Raw genomic sequence first — 18,232 nt, forward strand, 5'->3', positions numbered from 1 at the left:
ACCACACATGTGAATGTTTGTAGTAATGGTTTTAGCTTTCAACATCAGAATGAAAAAGAGTTGAACTCTGTCAGAAGAGTTGGTTTGTATACCCTGCAGTTACAATTTCCTTTCCCCACAACAGGCACCTCATGTGGGAGATGTGAGGCTGAGAGATCTGAGAGAACTGTAACTGGCCCGGAGTCACCCAGCAGGCTTCATGTGGAGAAGGGGGCAATCAAACCAAGACTTCTGAATTAGAGTTCCCTAGAATTAACCATTATACCAGTATGGCTCATTTTATACATATGTCCTTCACCTAAGTTTCAAGACTGCAGCATTTAACACTGACTAGCACATTTGCAACACTGAATTCCCCAATTATGAAATTAATACTTGGTACATTATCAGAGTAAATTAATTCTTTTATTGTTCCGATATTAGAGTCTACCCTAGTGTTTTTAAGAGTTACAGCTCATCTGTAGCATTTTGCTCAAAATCATCACAATATAGTGAGATTTTGTTTTGTTCATTCTGATACGTCAGCTTCTTTCCTAGAAGGGATTTGCTAAGATCTGCAACAAATGGGGCAGAATGGTAAAGGTAATTCCCTCTCAAAGTACCAATAAAACAGTTATATAAATGAAATGACTATTGAATTAGATAAAACCTCTATTGAAGCCAGCTATATTTCCTGAAGGGCTTCTGACCATGGGATGATTTTTCAAGAGGAAGAGAGAGTTGTAGTATTGGGAGGATACTACAAAGATCTACTAGGGGATGAGGCCTGATCATGTGCCAGATCAATCCCCCCCTTCTGTTCAGTGTCCCAGTTCTACATGAAATAAAATGTCCAATTTTAAAATAAATGCAAGGCTCACAGAATCAGTCCCGCAGTCTTTTTTATCATCACAAAAAATAACCTCTCAGTGACAGTTCCTTTTTTTGAAATGACTTTCATGCAAAGTGATTTCATTAACATCAATAACTAGTTTAACAAGATAATTTATTTTGAAAATACTGTACATATTAATGTGCAAAGATAAATCAGGCTAACATGTGGCATTTCCCCACTCAAATGTCTCTTTAGAAAAAGAACTGCTAACATCATGATTGCATGTATCAAGAACACCATCAATTATTTTACTGGTTTTGGTAAACCAATACAGGCTTGTCAGAGTCTTTGTTTCAGAGCACTTGCTGAATATCACCTAGGGCAATTGTAAGTCGTTTTATTTTCTCTTCCATGGCCTTTTTATTGTTTGCTGTCTCCTGAAGTAATTGTCTCATTTCTTCTTCAACCTGGTAAACCTGAAATTAAATTTAAAGATGCTATAAATAGCCTACTTTTCAATTTTGATGTATCATCACACTCAATACTAATGTTTTGAGAAAAAACATACCAACTGCATGCTATTTCACTATTAATGAAATATTTATATTGCCAACTTTTCTGATCGTGTGAATGTATAGAATACATACCCCCAAAGTTTTATAGAAAGAAAGTCTAACTTATATCAGCTGAAGAAGGTATGCAGCTTACAAAGGCATGAAAATGTAGCAGTTTTCTCCTCCAACTGCATGTGAAAAGCCACCCATAATAACAGCCTTCCATCTCTGTTCAAAGTCTATTATTACATTAGAAGGTTTACTCTGTTAGTTAAATGTATATTTAAAGACTGGAGTTAACAAGGATAATGTAACAAAATAACATCTTCCTTAAAACTAAACACCCAATTCTAACAAATTTGGAACAACACTAATTTACTGTAACCATGAATAATGTTTTACAGGGCTTTCAAAAGATCCAAAAAGCTGCTGCTAGCTGTTAGAAACAAATGCCAGAACTTCAATGCCAGAACTGGAGCAAGAATACATCAGAGACAACTCCAGCAGCACAGTGACTCTTAAGTCAACTACAATTTACCAGCCAACAAAAATTCTAGCAGACTTCTGTCTTATCCATCACCTTTTCATTTGCTGCTACAATTTGTTGCTGTTTTTCATTTGCTAACTGCAGGAGTTCTGCTTGATGACCTGCTAACGTTGATTCAAGTTGCCTTCTGAACGCATCATCCATAGAACGAAGCCTTTCCATTGTGGCCCTAAACACAAGAGGAACTTTTAAATCTCTCCAATAACACTGCAATACTGTATATCCATAATGTGATAAATCTATTACATAAACATATATTACATTCAAGAATATTCCTTTTCAATAGGTGCATTCTAGTAGCTGGTCCATGCATCAGGCATTATTATTCTTAACAATGTTTATGGCTGTGGCCAACTGTGAAGCAGCCTCACTTTGAAAACCTTGTGAGATGCAGTAAAGGAGAAAGGAAAATGATATGAGGAAGGGAACAAACTTGATTTTTTATCATGGTCATCCAGAGAAATATTTACAAAATCAGGGTTTTTTTGTTGGGTGGGTGGGCTGCAGTAATTATACACTCTAGACTATGATCTGCTGGACTGTAAGGTACCTGAACCTGCCAACTTTTCCAAGGTGGGAGGGAAGAACAGTACCATAAATGTCTTGCATTCCAACAGAGGAACTTTATGTCCAAATTAACAATACTGGAAATTCATAATATGTTAAACAGAGTGGAAGAATTCCAGCCTCATAAGGGTAAAAAGTGGTCCTTTTCATTTTCTGCTTAGCATATAAACATTAATGAGCCAACTGTCTTGATAACTGAACATTTTTTACTCATGTTTGTCCAGTATCTTCATGATCTTGCAAATCTGATAAGCCTCCAGAGTTGTAGCAGTCCCCCTGTCTCCTGAGGCAGGGCCTCACCACCAACTCCAGTGATTTCCCCAGATAATTTGCCCCCAAATTATGTGTCTCAACAGACAAAAATGCATACACGCAACACATTTTCTATTTACTTCTGAGCTTGAAGACTTTTGTCTCTTTCTTCAGTCAGGTGCTTCTCCTTTATGTCAAAATTGTCTTTCATTTGTTTAACCTGTGCTTCCAGCTTGCTTAATAATCCTCCTTTATCTTGCCACTTCTTATTCATTGCACTGAAAACAAATGGACATATCAGAATGGCTTCAGAAATTATTCACACTGATGATGCAAAGAAGACATTTCTCCTGCTTTTCAAATATTAGATGTATGCTTGTGCATGCAGGACTATAAGGGTGATTCTCAACAAGGGCATATGAGGTTACTAAGTTAGCACCTGTAAGCTTTCTTGGTATCTTCAAGCTCTTTTTCTTTTTGTTGCAGCAACTGTTTTAGTTCTTCTTTCCTCTCATTTTGCCTTTCTAACTTTTCCAGTAGTTCTTCCAAGTGTGCCTCTCTTTCTTCCAATTGTACCTGAAGTCTCTTCTCTATTTCCATATTCTCTTCACGATGCTTTCTTATTTGCTCATCTCGTTCCTGTAAGGCCTTAAAAACAAAATTCTTCATCAGTCTGTACCCTGTTTGTGCTAATGAAAAGAGACATCAATGAACACATTTTTCTTCCTGGGGTGTCAGTGTTTAGTGCCATTTAAAGAAAAGTTTTACTTCATTTGCCAAATGATTGATTTACTTCATAAACACATTGGGCTTGCAGAATGAAGAGATTTGGCAGCAACTGTTCATCACATTGAGTCTGTTATAGGAGGAAGAGATTTAAGTGACTGAAAAATAAAATACTGTGTTATTTCAGTCAGTTTTAAGACACAGTGGACAGAAATGAAGCATAGGCCCCAAGGACAGCAGAGAAAATGCAGCAAGCACTATTGGGATGAAGGGTGAAGGGGGGAGAGGCAGGCCTGGGGAAACACAGAGAGGCCTCCTGGCCGGCTGGCCACTGCCCCTCTCAATGTGGTGAGTTGAGGAGTTGGTTCTTATATGCTGCTTTTCTCTACCCGAAGGAGTCTCAAAATGGCTTATATTCGCCTTCCCTTTCCTCTCCCCACAACAGACACCTTGTGAGGTAGGTGAGGCCGAGAGAGCCCAGATATTAGTGCTCAGTCAGAGAATACTTCACCTATGTATTTCAGCCTCTTGTACACCTATTTGAAGTACAGGGCCATTTCTGGAAATAAAAAGGCGATAATGAACAAGATATTAGCAGACAGGTAGCATTCTAAAATAAGCCCTTTACGGCCAGGGACCCACCGAACTTACTGATTGTGAACCCACCAGAGCACTCAGCTTTCTCCCAGTGAGGCTTCTTGGTCATTTCCAAAGAAGGGCTGGGATCTGTGGCAACTCCACCTCTACAGATCAGGCTGCCCAGTGAAGCCAGGGCTATAACATCTTTGCTACTCCTTAGGTGGGCAGAAAAGCGTGGTGCAGAGTGGTAAGGCAGCCGTCTGAAAGCTTTGCCCATGAGGCTGGGAGTTCAATCCCAGCAGCCGGCTCAAGGTTGACTCAGCCTTCCATCCTTCCAACGGTTGGTAAAATGAGTACCCAGCTTGCTGGGGGGTAAATGGTAATGACTGGGGAAGGCACTGGCAAACCACCCCGTATTGAGTCTGTCATGAAAACGCTAGAGGGCGTCACCCCAAGGGTCAGACATGACTCGGTGCTTGCACAGGGGATACCTTTACCTTTAGGAGGGCAGAAGACCTATGACTCATTTTTTGAAATTCCTTATTATCATCACTTGTGTTAGAAACCACTTCAAGAGGAAAAGCAGCATACCAATTTATTAAACAAATAAACATTACTAATCATTATGCTATCTACCTATTTTCTTATATCATTACTAGAGTCTTTGGTCAATACTCAATAAGGAAAACTCACTACTTTTAATTTTCTAATGGTTTCTGTTTGATCTTCCACTATTTTAGACTTAATCTTCAACGTATCTTGGTTACGTTCATTTTCTTTCTTCTGAGCCTTAATCTCACTTGTTAGGACTTCTATTTTGGCTTCTAATTTTCCTCTGTCTTGAGCAAGAGAAGCTCCTGTGGAGAGGGAAAGATACCAAAACAGGTTTGGCATTTTCAGTACTACAGATATTTAATTTACATTAAGATTAAACTACATGGTAAAGGCCACCAATCTCTCCCCCACACATACACACACCCCTTCTGTTCCAATTTTTCAAATATTTTAGGAAAGTACACTTATTTATTTCTTAATTTATATACCGACCCTCTCAAGCAGTCATCTCAGGATAGTATACAGCCTTAAAATATAATTACACATTTTACAATGAAATAATCCTTATCCATGGTTCCTCTATATATTTGTGAAACAGCCTGGGGGGTGGAACGTGTCCGGCTGTCCGAGTTGGAATAGGGCTGATTGGCTCTGCTCCTACAAGTCCCACCCTCCCTGGACGCTAGCCACATTCCTCTCAGACGCACCAGAGATAGAGAGAGGCATACAGAGCCCTGCCAGACCGAATACAAGCCCTCATTCCCTCCTGCTGTGAGGGTGGCAGAAAGAGACAGAGTGAGAACCGCCCCTGCTGTGACATTGGGAGAGAGAGACAGACAGAAAGAGCTGCCCCAAACTGCACACCAGCCCTGTTTCCCACCTACAAACCAGTTCAAATTACCTGCTATGCCTCCTGCTGGGAGGCACAAAGAGAGACATACAGAGAGAGAGAGAGAGAGATCTGCACCTCCCGGTGTCCCCTGGGTCCTAGCGCCCATTGAATTCCTGGTTGCAATGAGCTTTCTTGCTAGTAATTCAATAAGACATTAAAATAATTTAAAACCTCATTCTGATGACAACCAAATTTTACAAGGTTTAACATAACTTATGGTTCTGACCTAGCCTGATCTCATCAGATCTCAAATTAGGCAGTTTTGACCCTAGTTAGTATCTTGATAGGGGACAACCAAGGAATGTCGGGTTTACTAAGTCAAGGCAGGCAATGGCAACAATGGCCACTTTTGAACTAAGCTTGTGTGCTAAAAGCCCAATTCGGCCACTTTGGCACCCATTAAAGTCAATGACTATAATGGGAATTTTGGCTTTTCTGCCTTTCCCAGGATGTTGTGGGGAGGGGGGTTAAGGTACAGCCTCCAACCCTGACAAAACAGGTGTTTACGCAACAACTTTAATCCCATAGGGATAAACTGAAAGGAAATGTAAGTGGGAATCCACTGACAAAAAGAGAACAGGGCTTTCTACCATTGTATTACCCCTTACAAATAAATCTGTGCATTTTTACAAATAAGTAGAGGTTTCAATTTCATCATTCATCTGTATCCTACCAGAACTGAACAAGACACGCTGATTATTTCAGGTACTGCTTTCCAGTCTAAGATCATAACAGCCTTTAGCTCTGCTACTAATTTACCCTGCTGCGCCAGCTCCTGTCCCCATATTTTTCTTTCAGCTTTTAGTCCATCAATTACAGATTCTTGAGCTGTTATCTGTGAAATAAGTTTGGATTTTTCTTCTTTAAGAAGCTCAAGTTGAATAGTCTTCTGTTTATCATCCTCTACCATGTGCTCAAGTGCTCGGATCCGACTCTACAAGCAAAAATAAAATAAAATAAAAGAAGAAAGGAGGGGGGACTCACTGAGTAAAAAGTTACTCTATAACAACTATAACTAACTGTAACTTGCTAAGGCAATGTATGTTGGTAATGGCAAAGCCTTTGTTAGTAATTGACCAAAGAAGACAATTACAGGCAGGTAATGGGGTTTTCTTGCTGAGGTGTTCCTATTATAGGAATAGGGCAGTTGAGAAAGGCCAAGCAATGAGCCAAGGGAAGAGGACTATCTGAAGTGATCCATAAAGAAGGGGAGAAAAGGTGGCAAAAGAGGAACCTGGAAATACACCCATTCTTCAAGCCAGGCTGGTGGCTGCACATTTTGTAGTCATGTGGAACATGACTGTGGTTATCAGAAGTTGACATTTATTTGCAAAGTATTATTACACATCTTCTCAGCAGATACTAATATAAGACAGAATGCAGTACAGAAAAAATGAAAAATATTACTTTTAAAACCCTGTCAATTCATACTTTCCAGTTAAATGTTGTTTCTTGTTTGGATTTGACCAGCTCCGTGATCTTAGTTTTTTGTTCTTTCACTATGGATGTCAGCTCTTGGACCAGAGTGGCCGACTGCTTCTCTTTTTGTTGAGACTGAACAAGAGCGTGCTTGTGTTCTGCCAACTCAGCAGCAACATTATCAAAAGCTTCTTTAACCTATTTTAGAAAAAATACCATTTATTAAGACTATCTCCATGTGCCTTGATTTCTGAAATCAAACGCAAGTCAAGAGCAAATAAGTATTGGAGAATGCATTATTTACAAAATTAAGACCTTTTTTTTGTACCTTTTACTCCCCAAAGGAATCTCATAGCAGTTTACAATCACCTGAGAGAGTGCTGACAGAGCCATAACTGGCACAATGTCACCCAACTGGCTGCATGTGGAGGAGTAAAGAATCAAAGCCGGTTCTTTAGATTAATCTCAATCACTAATCATAATCTCAGTATTGGTTTTGTATTTTAGGAACATAGGGTTTCCTACTGAATAGCCTCTTGCATCAGGGAAGGCACCTTGCACCAAAAGAGATAATTATCGGTAGTAGAAAAGACCTACAAGACCTAACCCATGTATGTGAGACATTTCATCTCAATTCTAAGGTAATAGGTATTATGTATTGCATGGCATGTGTATAGTATAGCTAAGCGATCCTATTATTGCCTGGCATCCACACAAGAGACGTTCAAAGGTGGTTTGCCGTTGCCTCTGCATCATGTCCCTAGTGTTCCTTGGACGTCTCCCATCCAAATATTATCCAGGGTTGACCCTGCTTAGCTTCTGAGATCTGACAAGATTAGGCTTGCCTGGGCTGGGAGTTTTAACCTCAGCAGCTGGAAAAATTATCACTGCAGTTTTATTCCCATAAAAAAGAAGAGCATGAAGCTGCTTCTAACAGTACTAGCAATTCCTAAATATTTCCTCCGCTCCCATTGCTCACCTCTGCAAACCTTTTGGCTTCAATCGTTAATGCAATCCGAAATTCATTTTCTAGATCTTTATAACTCTCACGCAGGAGATTAATTTTACCCTCTTGTTCTTTAATATGGTGTTCATGTCTCTGTTGCTCTTTAGCCACTTCTTTTGCCACAGCATCTTGGAATTCTGAGCCATTTAAACTAACTCTAGCTTCCAGTTCCTTTCTAAAATTACAAGGCAAACAAGTAATTAAACACTAAGAAAAATGAAGACTGCTCATCTGTAAATGGGATTATTTTATCCTTAGATGCCCCGATGGGGAGATGAGGTAGGTAATGCTTGAGACCCCAGTGAACTAGGGTACGAGACTGAAAGGGCCATGAAAGTTTTATCTACAGCCAACATTTTCTGCATGAACATAACTTCCTTCTCTAGCATTGTCCCGCAAGGAGCTTGTACTCTACTTAAAACGGAATAAGTATCTGCAGCCAACAGTGGCTGCAAAGAACAGGCGTTATGTTGACTTGTTGGGTCATGAGAACTGGTTCACTAAGGATACATAGAACAGCTGCTTCTGTGGTCCACCAGTAGATCTACAAACAGAAAGATAACTTTCTTCTCTCATGCTCAAAAATTTAAATCTTTCAGCAATGGAATTTGGTTTGGGAAAAAGATAACCTTGCCTATTTTTAGAAGAAGAGTTGGTTTTTATATACCGCTTTTCTCTACCAGGAGTCTCAAAGCGGCTTACAGTCGCCTTCCCTGGGAGGGAAGGCTGGGGAAGCTCTGGTATTACTGTTCAGTCAGCTTTATCAGTGCTGTGGCGAGCCCAAGGTCACCCAGCTGGCTGCATGTGGAGGAGCAGGGAATCAAACACGGCTCGCCAGATTAGAAATCAGCATTCCTAACCACTACACCAGGCTGGCTCTCTATCTAACCATAGTTTCATAGTTTATCTAACCATAGTTTCAAATGTACAGTTCTTCATATATTTATGACCCACCTTACAGCCTAAGATGCCTGGCAGAAAACTGAGTATATAAATATTTTAAACAAGTAAACTAGATAAGGCTGTTTCAGGACACATACCTGTGCTCCTGCTCTCTTAACGTAAGAACTTCATGGACTTGTTCCATCTTCTCTTTTTGTTGCTGAAGAGATATTCGAAGTAACTGAACTTCTCTTTCAGCTGCTGAAGCTTTAAGTTGTGCAGCTTGAATTCGTTTCATCTGTGCCATGTTTTAAGTCAAGACAATGGAAACATGGTCATACCCATAATACACTGCAATAAAACTCTGCCAGCCTTTAAGTCACAAAACTCCCATCTACATTGCCTGCAATAGACTTGTCACATACAGTCTGTAACTAAGTTTGGGTGTAAAAACAAATTCTTGCTGTAAGTGCTGCTTTCATGAATTTTGAGGTCCAATGCCATAGAAAAAACACAAAGGTTACCCTTCTGAATAGCTCTATAAGCTTTTTTTTTTGTGGGGATATAGTTGGGTTCCTTTTTCTGCTCGGAGTTCAGAAAAGCCAGTTAAATACAGTACTGAACTCAAATTCCTGTATAAAAACACAGTATCAATGTCATACACAATGCCCATTCTCCTTTATGTAAGGTATTCCATTTTCTCTCATTTCAGAATAAATGGGGATGTACTAAGATATAGTGGTGGCACCACCATGCCCAGTCATGTACTACTAGCCTATGCTAATGTAGACCATTCAGAAAACACAAAGGTAGGGCTATATTTACATATCATTCACTTACTAACTGGTCCTTTCACAAACTACACTCCAGAAAACTAGTAAAGCTGTTTGGACAGGAAGAATTAATGTGGTCAGGTGTTCAAGTGTCTCTCTTATCACGACTGTGTCATGAGCAGCATCTGCTAACAAACTAATGACCAGAGCACCAACAGCCTCAATTGTTCAATGCTTTGAATGAAAGTCTATACCTCTGAAGATTGATGTTGCACCCTTTGGGTCTCCATTTTGGACAAGGCATCTTCTAATGCTTGCCGTGCCTTTTGTTGATCCTCCTCTTTCTGTTTGGACTGATTTAGCTCCTTACGGAGGCTTTCCATTTCCTCCTTCAGTTGTTGAATGTCAACCTGTAGTTTTGTCTTGGCATTTCTCTCTCTCAAAACCAGCTCTTTTAGCCTGATAAAGCAGGACACAAAGCTAGTGCATCACCATCTTTCTTTTCGTTTGCTTTTAATGATTTAGACTAGAGCAACAGCCTAAACACAGATAGTCTCTGGGGAAGGTACAGTTGTGTGTTCCAAAAACAAACACTTGGTAATTATGGACACTAAGTAGCAGATAGAAACTCCAGTTTTTTTAAAAAGTAATAGTGTTTTGTCATCTGCCCATCTTGAGTAAATTAATTTTATTCACAACAGTGTAATAGAACTAAAAGTTGAGCTAGTTAGAAGTCAACAGTAAAATATTCAACGATCAGGAGATGGGGCTGTAAATAATTTAATTTGGCAGATTAATTTGTATTACAAAGCAAACACAGTCTTTTATGTAAAACCCCATTCCGCCACAACTCCAGCATCTGTTCACCTTTTGCATTACTACACTCAGGTTGTAGAGAAGTTCTTCAGTTCTGAGCTACTTTTACAGGAGTGCCACAGAGAGATCCAGAAGTTTCCAATATTTTGACTATGCTGTATTCCATGATTTCATACAAGCTCAGAAAATGAAGCGTTCAATAGTGGTCACAACGTTCAGCAAGTCAGTTTTCTTTTTCTTTAAAAACAAATTTCTGGCCTTCATAAGTAGTAAAAGTACTACTAATTACTAATTACTACTAATGTATTACTCATTAACAGTAGTAATTCACCCAATTAATGGTAAAATGCCTTTATACATAAAATAAAAGGGCTATGGTTGCAATTTTAAGGAACTGATTGTATGATACAATTACAAGGTGTCCTAATTTATAGCTGGAGAAATTAAATAACCTTTTTTACAAAGTCTTTTTAAGATGCTGATTCCTAACCTGTCTGTAGTGTATACAGCCATGCTTTGAATATCCTTTTCTTCTTTTGCATGGCTCTGCAACTCTTTGATATTTTCTCTCAGTTTCTTTTCAGCTTGTTCAGCTTTCCACCTCCTCTCACGCTCCTGATCCAGTTCCTGAATCAATGCCTGAATAAGAAGGGAAATCATCACAATCTAGCTCTTACATCACGATCTACAAATAGAAAACAGTTTGATGATTTATTTGCATCTGTAGCATGCCGGGGGTGGGGGTGGGGGGGGGAACTGGATGTTCCTGACACACATCCCTCTAGTTTTCAAAAACTAAAACTTTAATCCATGTGCCTCCCAAGGAGAAAAATGAGCTTTCCCTCCCTCTTCACCCTGCCAACGGCTTTCGCCGCCGCGGCCTCAGCCCTTCCCCGCCCAAGCCACGCTGCCCTCCCTGCTGCACAGTCAGCCCTTCCCCCACTGAGCCGCACTGCCCGGCGAGCAGAGTCTCCAGCCCCCGCCGTTCCCACCCTGCTTCGCCTGCAACCCTTACAAGGCCCATTTTCACAAATGGGCTTTTCTGCTAGTTGTGTTATAAAGATATCAATCCCCAACACCGTAAGGCAGTTTTGCTCTGAAGTTCTTCTAAATTTCTTTTGTTCAAACTAATGCTAAATTTACTGAAGATCTGAAACTAAGCAATCATTATCTCAAAACAAGAAACCAGGAGTACCCTGTAAGTTGACTCCTCTGGAATACTTGAATCTAAACTTCTTAGTTTTTTCGCAGGGCTCTTCTGCCCAGCCATCAGTTTCTTGGGTGATTTCCCAACAACTTCCAAACTTAGCACATCAGAAAGCAAACTGGAATCTTCTTCCTCTTTGACTTGAGCTCCTAATTTCTTAGGTTTTATAGAAGCCCGATCTTCTTCACTAAAATGACACAGAGGTTTATGATAACATGGAATATATCTGTTCTTTGCAAACAGAGAGTTGACTATATGGGTGAGAACAGAGAAGGTGCGCAAAACCAAGGAATGACTCCTCTCTTCAACTGCTGTACCTTCCTTCTATGGGCCCCACAAGCAACTGCTGGCTCACTTGGCCACGAAACCTTCACAGCCAGTATTGCAGGGTAGTTGCCCTGGAGTGCAGAGATTTACAGCTGGTCAGGAAAGTATTCTTCTAGCTCAAGAGCTCAGGTATCTTGCACAACAAGGCAAAAGGGATCTTTCATTTATCCCCACCTTCACAATCCCTCATGGCCCCAACCTTGTACAGTGTGTGCAAGACTGACAAGTCAGCAATCTTATGCCAAGTTAATTATCTTAGCAGTGTGGGACAAGACATAATCAGTATCAAACTTCTCAAAGAAGAACATTTAACTTCATTTTTATCAAGATACACCCAAGTTTTCCCTCCTCATGGTTGTCGGGGGGAGGGTTGTAGTTGACAGTACCTGTCTGAGACCTTGCCCCTCTGAAAACGATGTTTGGTATATAAAGTTGCTTTACGATAATTAGGGATTTTGCTTCTTTTTGCCACCTTTCTGCTGTTTTCTTTTTCACCATCACTCCCTGAAGTGAGATCGGTGTCTCTTTTTGCCTTAAGAACATTCACATCAGTGCTACTTTTTGCAGAAGAGCTCATCACCTAAAAATAAGAGAACTGATTCAGAACCCATGGTACTTCTTGCCCTGTCAGATCCATCAGTTTCAGGCATAAAGGTCTATCGAGTGAAAGAGGTAAATTATATTGGAAGCTATTCAGAACTGAATCATCTGTGCAACAGGATCAATTTCAAAATGTCTTTTAAAGCCAAGCAGCGGCAAAGTGCAGCACTTCTGGTTCTCAAGCTTTCGCTTCTCAATCTTTTGTGAATGTCAGCGGTTTTGAATTGGACTCACAAGTACGCAATCTGCACTGCAATCTGAAAACCTAATACTTTGTATTAAGAGAAATTATACAGCTTTAGGCTGGCACAAGGGAACACCATCAGAACAAACATCACAGATCAGATCATTCAAACAGTAACTCTCTGTGTTATGTACGGAGGCAACCAAGTGGGGAAAATGGGGATTAAAAAAAACTACAAGTTTCTCACAGACAGATTTATACTTCTATGGTATGGTCACTGTAAGTCTCAAAACAACATATGGAGAAAGCCAACACAGCTGTTAAAATCCAGGATTAGACTACTGTAACACGTTCTGTATAGGGCTGACCTCTAAAGATGGTTTGGGGAAGCTGTAGTTGTTCGAAATAAACATGCCACGACTGCAGCATTAGTGGCAGTGCTAACATGCCTGGGCGTCAAGATCCATACATTGTGCATTCCTGCATGTATTATTTATTTATTATTTTCATTCAGTGATTTCTATGCTGCCTCTTCAGGGAACCTGCCCAAGGTGGCTTACAGAATACAAGGTAAAATACCAGAAAAGTTAACTAAAATTCAGCATTAACAAAGCTGCCAGAGCATAACAACATTAAGAAGGCGAAAATGAATTAGAAACTGTTCTCAGACTAAAAAGCTAGCATCAAATTTAACCTCTAAATGAAAAGCCTGGTAAAAAGAAAGACTTGGACCTGGCATCTGAAAGAGTAACATTGTGGAACCACAGGAAGAAGGGCATTACACAGGCAAGGCGCCATCACCAACAACAGTGCATCTTTGGTCACCACCTGCCTCACATCTGCAGGTGGGAGCACAGAGTCCGTGGCTTACAAGGATGACTTCTGCTGGTGGACTGGACAGTGCGGGAGGAGGTAGTACTTCAAAGACTCGGGTCCCTATTCGTTTGGGGCCTTGAAGCTAAGAACCAGCAGTCTGAATTGTGCCCAACACAAACAGGCTGTCAGTGCAGATCTCTAGGGCAGGAGTGATACAATCATCTACTGAAAGTAGAAGAACTGGCCTTGACCTGGAGGAACACTCCCCCTGGCAAGATCAGGGCTCTCCAAGACCTTCAACAGTTCTGGAGGACCTGCAAGGCAGAGTTGTTCTGGCAGGCCTATGGCTGAGGTCAGAAAACTACCACTGAAGAAACTGCTGCCCTCCCTGCCCAAGAACCCCACTTACAAAACATTGCTCTGCCCATTGAACTAGCTCCCTCTGCGTAATGGTTTCTAGGAGGTGGCTTTTAATGATTTTTTAAAATTCTAAATTAACTATGAAAACTGTATTTTTTGTATATTGTATATTGTTGTCACCAAGTTTGATAGAGGGCACACTCCTCCTTAAACCTATTACCTTTTCTAATAGATGCGATATCTGATCCTCTAATTTCTTTATCCTTACATCATTGCATAAGTCATTAGCAAGTTTCATTGTCTCTGCCTCTGAAGAGGATACCAGCTCAGTGGAAACACTAGTTGTTGGCCAAGATGGCATACTTGTACGCTGGCGAAAATGAGCCAACACCTGGTCAATACGGGGCGTTATCACAGGTAAATTAACACACGTCTGTTTAAAAAGGACAAAAAAACATACATTAGTATTGGGAAGCATACATCCTACTTTTAAGACATAATAAATAATCATCACGACACCTCTTCATCTGTGGGGGAATGGGATGAAGCCAAGCAATCCAAAAGGCCTTCAAAGCACATCAGATCTGATGGATTTGCTTCCACAATGTTGACTGGTTCACCAAATATATTTTTGCCATCTAGAATAGTTAGCTGGGGTAAAGCCTGGAGGAGGATCTCTCTGTAATCTAAAAAAGAAAACAGAGAATGTGTGTATTCCTCAGTAATCTACCATAGATCACTCAAAATTCACTTCAACACAGCATAACTATGTACTGATGATGATCTCATCTAATGTACTGATGTACTCATCTAATGATGATCGAGTATAAAATCAGGGACATACAAGAGTGCTAAGCAGCTATATTGTTCTTACCTGTTCTGGCACACAGTGGATTATTTTTTCCATTCTTCTCTAAAGTAAGGTGGGTCAGGTACTGTAATCCAGTCAAGCAATGGAGTAGGTGGTTAATATTACTTATACAGTTACTGTGAAGCTCAAGATGGCTAATTTTGTAACTTGGTCCACGAATATGTAACAGCCCTGGGTGAAATAATTATAGATAAAAACTGTCAAACATTTTCAACGTAAACCATCATCATAATTCAAAAACTGATCCTTCTTCAACGAGATTTAATGTAGACTGAACTTTTGTGTAAAAAAAAAAAACCATAGGTATTTTATTTGCAAAGCATACTCTGTAACTACAAAGCAGTACTAATCAGAGCATTAGGCTGAAAAAGACAGAAGCAGCAAAATTTGAAATGGCAGCAAGTATTAGTTATGTTTTTCATATTTTTTTAACACCACAGGGTTGGGCGCTTTGACACCCAAAGCGGCCGGTCTCTCCTGGCGCAACCAGCGCCGCGTCACAGGGGGGGAGGGGCGGTGCGGGTGTCAATGCGCTGGGCACTGACACCCCCGCCCCCCCCCCCGCGGTGCAGTGCTGGCTGCGCCAGGAGATACCAGCCGCTTCAGGCGCCAAAGCCCCCAACCCTAATAGAGATGTTCGATTTTCTACCTCAGGTAAAATTATGTGCCTCAGGTAAAATTATGAGCTTTAGAGACACTGTTTAAAGGTAAAGGTATCCCCTGTGCAAGCACTGAGTCATGTCTGACCCTTGGGGTGGCGCCCTCTAGAGTTTTCATGGCAGACTCAATACGGGGTGGTTTGCCAGTGCCTTCCCCATTTTACCGACCTCGGAAGGATGGAAGACTGAGTCAACCTTGAGCCGGCTGCTGGGATTGAACTCCCAGTCTCATGGGCAGAGCTTCAGACTGCATGTCTGCTGCCTTACCACTCTGCGCCACAAGAGGCTCAATTAGAGACACTGTTTATTCAGACTCAAAGATCTCAGATGAAACTGAATGCACTTGCTTGAACTGACTATGAGTCTGCTAGTTTTGACCTGGATTGTATAAATACAGCTCTTACACAACCGTGAGCTTGTATACACCAAAGTAAATCCTACTGAGTAAAATGGGTCTTTCTCCTTAGGGTGTGATGATGATCGCGGCTTTAGAAGATCATCACATCACTAGTCCCATGAAAAATATAAACATGACCAAATAGCTTCTTTGCAGTAGGTAGCAATCAGGATTTAAGTTCTCGGCTCAAGCTCTGTTTCTTCACCAAGCATGCTAGAGGTTTATACTAATTCACCTTACCTGTAAGATCATGTATGCGGTTATAAGATAAATTCAATCTCATTAAGTTGAATAGCTTTTCCAGTCCTGAACAAAAGAAAAAAGAAAAAGTAAAGCTACCTGTTCCGGAGTGGTAGCAGTTAGTCTACTGCAGGCAAAATAACAAAGTTATCAAAAATTATTATGGCATAAACTCTCAAAAGCCAACTGAGGCAGATACGTAATTAAGTTTTCATTAAGTAACTACATAGATGGGAAGGGAGGGTGGCATGCTACGGCCCAATATCATCAGATCTTGGAACAGTGTCAGTACTTGGAAGGTACACCACCAAGGAATACTTTGAAGAGGAAGGCAATGGCAAACCACCTCTGCTTCTCACTTGCCTTGACAACCTCTTAGTGGGGTCACCACAAGTCAACTGCGACTTGATGGCGCTTTACACACAAACCACTACATAGTAGGGTATGGACAGAGAAATCATATAATATTTCACAAAACTCAAGTTTTAAGAAGAGGCACAGAAAATTATCATTTATATTCAAAATCCGGTGAGCACAATATCAAGCTTTACGTAGCTTTCCTTGTAATGTGGATAATCATTATAATTATTAAGTATAGAATAAAACTGAATAGCACAGGTTTTACGAGCATTCTTGAACAAAGCTTTCAGATGTTTGCGGGTCATTCAATGCAACTTTGACAACAAAGACAACAGCAATCCCACCACAGACTAACCTTCAACTTTTGTTATCAAGTTACAAGACAAATTTAAAATTTGCAAGTTAGCTAGGGAACTTAGCCCTTCAATCTGGTGTATGCAATTGGATGATAGATCAAGGTGTTGTAAATTCAGCAAATGGTCAAGTCCTTCAATCCTTGAGATCTGGTTGCAGTGCAAGTTGAGTGTTTGAAGTTCTGAACTTAAAGGTATTTCCACCAAACTACAAATGAAGGATATGGGACATTAAGACAGCAGCTATTTCAGAAATTCAAGAATCACAGCATACCAAACAATACTTAGCACATTCCAAGTTTTCAAAGCACACATATATCATTACAATACCCCGACCCCTAATTCAGACTAATATTTTGATTACTCAGAATCTGGAAAAACAATTTTAAAAGAAATGTTTCAAGAGGAGACTTACCTAAAGTAGTTAGATTTTAAATACAGTGTGGATAAGATACAATTACAAATATGACACAGATCATTCTGCAGATGTTCAGAGCTTCCTTTACTATTCATGCACTCATGGATGCTGTACAAAAATTAAAGCCTGCTCCTCCAGTTATGACATTATGGTTGCCAGCTCTAAGTTTGGAATTACCTGGAGATTTCAGGGATGGAGCCTGGATACCTGGGGTGGGGAACGACCTCATAATGCCACGAAACCCACCATCCAAAGGATTATTCAAAGTGCAAATAAATCTTTGTTGGTCTTAAAGGTGACATTGGACCCAAATTTTGTTGTGCTACTTCAGACCAACACGGCCACCCACTTGAACCCTCCAAAGGAGCCATTGATCTCTGTCACCTGGAGATGAGCTGCAAAACCAGGGGATCCTCAGGTCCGGGGAGGGGAACGGACGGACTGACATGGACCATTCAAGCTTATATTAGAATCATCGAGTTGGAAGGGACCTACAGGGTCATCTAGTCCAACCTCCTGGCCAATGCAGGCACTCACAACTGTGCGCCCACCCACAGGGAGCCCAATTGCCCGCTGCAGTGATCCCTTATAAACAAGAGAATGACATTCGGGGCATGCTCAGTTCACTGCCATCTTTCAGCACAGAGGCCGGGCACCCCATAGGCGGAACGGGGGAAAGCCCGTATTCGCCACCCTGAATTCCTTGTTGAGCGGGAGGGGGCAGAAACGGGATGCCAATCGCGGGAGGTCTCGCCGGCATCCTAGGCTGGACGGGCCTCCTCCCGCCCGCGCCCCTTTCAGCCGCTCACCTCTTGACGCCTCGGTCCATGAGGCTCAGCTCCGCCGCGTCCGCCATCGCCGCCTGCCGCCGCGCACTTTGAATCCCTCCCCCGCCCTCCGCGGCGGGGCAAACGGCGCCGACGGGCCTGACGGGAGACAGCCGCGCTTTACGGCTTCCCCGGGCAAGGGCGAGGGACGGTCGCGAAAGGCTGGCGCAAAGGGAGGGGGGGGGCTGACCGAGTCAGCTGCGCTTTAGGTTTAGCCCCGTTTCCAGTGCT

At 41.3% G+C, this 18,232-nt stretch overlaps 1 protein-coding gene across 3 annotated transcripts; it reads right to left on the reverse strand.

Annotated features, from left to right (window-relative positions):
* Positions 1–968: 968 nt before the first annotated feature.
* On the reverse strand, positions 969–18,155 carry LRRCC1 (leucine rich repeat and coiled-coil centrosomal protein 1). 3 transcript variants are annotated; one of them, XM_077352004.1, is made up of 19 exons: positions 17,984–18,155; positions 16,759–16,964; positions 16,044–16,109; positions 14,751–14,918; positions 14,396–14,562; positions 14,145–14,309; positions 12,303–12,496; positions 11,578–11,776; positions 10,873–11,021; positions 9,821–10,025; positions 8,952–9,091; positions 7,885–8,086; positions 6,918–7,103; positions 6,246–6,420; positions 4,733–4,896; positions 3,174–3,382; positions 2,875–3,012; positions 1,949–2,084; positions 969–1,290 (listed from the first exon to the last, which is right to left on the reverse strand). In XM_077352004.1, the coding sequence occupies exons 1-19, from the start codon at positions 18,028–18,030 to the stop codon at positions 1,168–1,170; spliced, it is 3,039 nt and encodes a 1,012-aa protein (XP_077208119.1). In that variant the 5' UTR covers positions 18,031–18,155; the 3' UTR covers positions 969–1,167. The 3 variants fall into 3 exon arrangements, with proteins under 3 accessions (XP_077208119.1, XP_077208117.1, XP_077208120.1); XM_077352002.1 differs by having other exon boundaries at positions 14,097–14,309; positions 17,984–18,154; XM_077352005.1 differs by lacking the exon at positions 14,145–14,309 and having other exon boundaries at positions 17,984–18,154.
* Positions 18,156–18,232: the final 77 nt, after the last annotated feature.

This window comes from Paroedura picta, chromosome 9 (genome assembly GCF_049243985.1).
Source record: "Paroedura picta isolate Pp20150507F chromosome 9, Ppicta_v3.0, whole genome shotgun sequence".
Classification (NCBI taxonomy): domain Eukaryota; kingdom Metazoa; phylum Chordata; class Lepidosauria; order Squamata; family Gekkonidae; genus Paroedura; species Paroedura picta.

Bases quoted from the DNA above. Each gene is read 5' to 3' on its own strand.
- LRRCC1 (XM_077352002.1), bottom strand. From the start codon at position 18,030: ATGGCGGACGCGGCGGAGCTGAGCCTCATGGACCGAGGCGTCAAGAG. The intron at 7,104-7,884 runs GTGAGCAATGGG...TTTCTAAAATAG, and splicing joins AAGCCAAAAGGTTTGCAGAG to GTTAAAGAAGCTTTTGATAA. The intron at 4,897-6,245 runs GTAAATTAGTAG...CCCTCTCCACAG, and splicing joins ACAGGAGCTGGCGCAGCAGG to GAGCTTCTCTTGCTCAAGAC.